At 38.7% G+C, this 3,403-nt stretch overlaps 1 protein-coding gene across 1 annotated transcript in view; it reads right to left on the reverse strand.

Moving 5' to 3' along the window:
* The window catches only part of CPA6 (carboxypeptidase A6), a 557,716-nt gene that overhangs the window by 138,826 nt on the left and 415,487 nt on the right, over positions 1–3,403 (reverse strand). Inside the window, exon 5 of the mRNA XM_006880443.1 lies at positions 584–685. Coding sequence (XP_006880505.1) covers positions 584–685 — 102 coding nt within the window. The remainder of the gene's footprint in view (positions 1–583; positions 686–3,403) is intronic.

Here is a 3,403-nt window from a genome sequence, read left to right on the forward strand (position 1 = left end):
GAGGGACATCATGCTTGGGAGGGTTGAGGGACAGCGCAGCAGGGGAAGGCTCTCTATGAGGTACATTGATTCAGTGACTGGAGTAACTGGGATGGGTGTCTCGGAGGCAGTGTGATTGGCGCACGATAGAGCAGGGTTTAGGGCTGTTGTTCATAGGGCCTCTATGAGTCACAAGGGACTCAAAGGCACGTAACGACAACTGGTCACCTAGTAGAAAGAAGTTGCGCTGCAATCCCAATAGCACTAGGCTCAAACCAGCTGCACTGAAGAAGGAGGATGGGCAATCTCCTCCAATGCTATTAATTGCTTCTGAAAACCCACTGGAGGATAGTCTATGCGTCACTTCTGACTCACTAGACAACAATTTCTCTGAAAATGTTATTAAATGTTCTCTGGGATACTCAAAGTCAAACGCTATCCATAATTCATATACTTGAGGGTAAAAGTTCCTTAAACTGTCAAATGAAGTGAAATATGAAACTCTTGGCAAGACCATTGCAATGAATTTTTTTCATAAGCCAAAGTTGACAAGATGGATGGTTGATAAATATTTTTAGTTTAGATAATCTTTTCTTATTCTTACCTTTAAAACAAAGAGAGATCTTCCCTCATATGATTTCCCAATAGAGAACAGCTGAATGAGGCTCGAATGGGTTTTATTTAGATGATGCATCCAGTTTTGAATCTAAAAGCAAATGAATAAGAATTCATTGTCAGATTCTCTCACAGTGATAGAGCTTTTAGAGAACAAAAGGTAACGCAATGACAAGGGCGCTCAGCCCTCAAAAGGCATGCACTGAACACAGAATCTAACCAAAAACTATTGTGTATTTTTATTTCCTTTGGGAAATGTAAATTTTCTTTTACTTTATGCTTTTACCCATACTAGCTTCATTACATTATATTATATTCCTCCTTTTTTAACCCATAGCTTTCCATATGTCTTACACTAATATAGCAATAATATCTTGATGAAAGAGTTTTATGGAAAATTATTTGCTATATTCTGTATATTTGTTTTGAAAATAAAATTCTATTTCTATCCCTACTCCTTAAGATTAATGAAACCACTAGTTTTAAGAAAGCCATCCAAAATACTCAGTAGTGTGTATTAAAGATCTATTTCACCAAAAAATAAGATGTCAAAAAAAGGAGCCATTTTTCACATTTAAAGATTATTGATACTAAGACACATGTCAAGGGCATGCTCTTTGAATAATATTTCAGCAATAATGATAAATTTGCATTGATAATTTATATACACTTATCTATCAACAGGAGAAAGTGCATTTTAATAAAGCACTTAGAAAGATCAGTGTCATTTCTGACTTAAAAGCCAAATAAAGGAGTAAGGAAGTCCTACAAAAGTGTCTCACTGTTACATGATGTGAAAGAAAGGTCTGTGTTGAAAAATGATTTGTGTGTTGTGTACCATCAAGTTGGAACTGACCCATAGCTTACCCTCCAATGAGTCTTCAGAGGCAGTTAATTGCATAGAAGGAGACTGCCCATTCTGCAGAGCAGCTGGCAGATTCAATATGTGCCTTCAGCATAGATTCTTACCACTAGGCTACCAGAGGAAGGTACTAATTATGGTCTTTTACCTCTGGTGGCCTAGTGGCAAGAAGCTGTACTGCAATCCCAAAGGTACATGGTTCCAGATGACCCACTGCTCCCTGGGAGAAGGATGGGCAATCACCTCCCCTGGGATTAATTGCCTCTGAAAAACCAGTGGAGGATCAGCTATATGTTGGTTCTGACTCTATGGTACTTGACAACAACAACAACAACAACAACAACAACAACAATCTATGTACCACCAGAAATCCATGCGCACGCGTACACACACACACACACACACACACACACACACGCGTATATGTTTTGTTGTTATCTGCTATGGAGTCCAACTTAAAGCTGATCCTCCAGTGGGTCAGAGGTTATAAACTGTATAGTAGGAGGCTGCCCATCTGTCTCCTGAGAAGCTCGTAGATGGATTCGTAGCTTGTCTTTGTGTTGGCAGCACAACTTCTCCACCTTTAGGCCGCCAGAGTTCCTATATATGTAGGTGTAGATTGTTGTGTGTCATCAAGCTGGAACTGACTGACAGGTGACAGTGGGTTTCCTGAGGCAGTAAATTGCACGGGAGGGTATTGCTTATCCTTCCCAGTGTGTGTGTGTGTGTGTGTATACAAATTATTTTAAAACCTGTGAAAACGAAAACCTTTCCATTGATTATAATTTAGTATAGTCTTCAGGGAGTGCTGCTAACCTGAAGGTAGCTTCTTTCTGGGAATTCAAATCCATCGGGGGTTTCAAGGGAGAAAGACGGGTGATCTGCTGTGTGATTTACAACCTCCAAAAACCCATTGGAGGGTCAGCTATGAGTCAGTTCTGCCTCAATATCAATGAGTTTGAGATGAGTGAGAACAATATACTGAGGTATGATATATTTGTATCATTTTGAGGAGAGTCATCATAAAAGAGAACCAAAAATATTCTTAATGCTGTGATGATTTCATTAATTTTGTCTGGTATTTTTTGTTCCATTTAGAGAAGACCTGGGTCATCTACTACTCAATGTATGCATTAATTTATTTATCTATTCTGTCAACAATTTTCTATTTGCAATGATTAATTTATTCTCACCACAATGGATATCATTATTATTATTATGTGCTGTTAACTACTATGTAATGAACAACAGAGTGGAGTCTTGCTCTATTCTATACCATCTTCATAATCTCTCACGTTCTTAAGCCTATTGTTATAAACTTTTATCAATCCATTTCATTGACGTTCTTCATCTATTCCTCTGACCTTTCACCTTTCCCAGTAATTGGCCTCTCCTTACAACATATCCAGGGTATGAGGGGTGAAGCTTCACCATTCTTGCCTCTAAGGATATACTTGATCTGTTGGGGTTTTTTGGGAAGTCCATAGAATATTCAGCACATTTTGTCAATACCACAATTGAAAGACATAGATTCTTCTGTCATCCTTATTAATTGTCCAACTTTCAGTTGCATAGGAAGAAAAGGAAAATATTGTAGCTTGGATCAGGTACACCTTAGTCTTTAAACTGACATCATTCTTCTTCAGCACTTTGGAGAGATCCTTGACAGAATATTTCTCCAATGCCACATGTCTTTGGATTTATTAACTGCTGCTACCATGATTATTTTCCGTTTTTTACAATTCTGGCACACTCAAATGCTGATTGACTCTAGGCCAGAGACCCCCAATTCATCTGGCAAGTCTCCTCTGTTGACACCGATTTGACATCTGCAGGCTGAGAGCTGAGAACTAATGTGTTGTGAATTTTGGTTCCAGCTGGACCTTAGGATGGCCTTTCACATTTTGAGGAGGGACACATATGAAATTCTCAGAGGTCTTTAGGCTT

The sequence above is a fragment of the Elephantulus edwardii genome, unplaced genomic scaffold, assembly GCF_000299155.1.
Source record: "Elephantulus edwardii isolate Elephantulus edwardi_28Jun2011 unplaced genomic scaffold, EleEdw1.0 scaffold00008, whole genome shotgun sequence".
NCBI classification, from domain to species: Eukaryota; Metazoa; Chordata; class Mammalia; order Macroscelidea; family Macroscelididae; genus Elephantulus; species Elephantulus edwardii.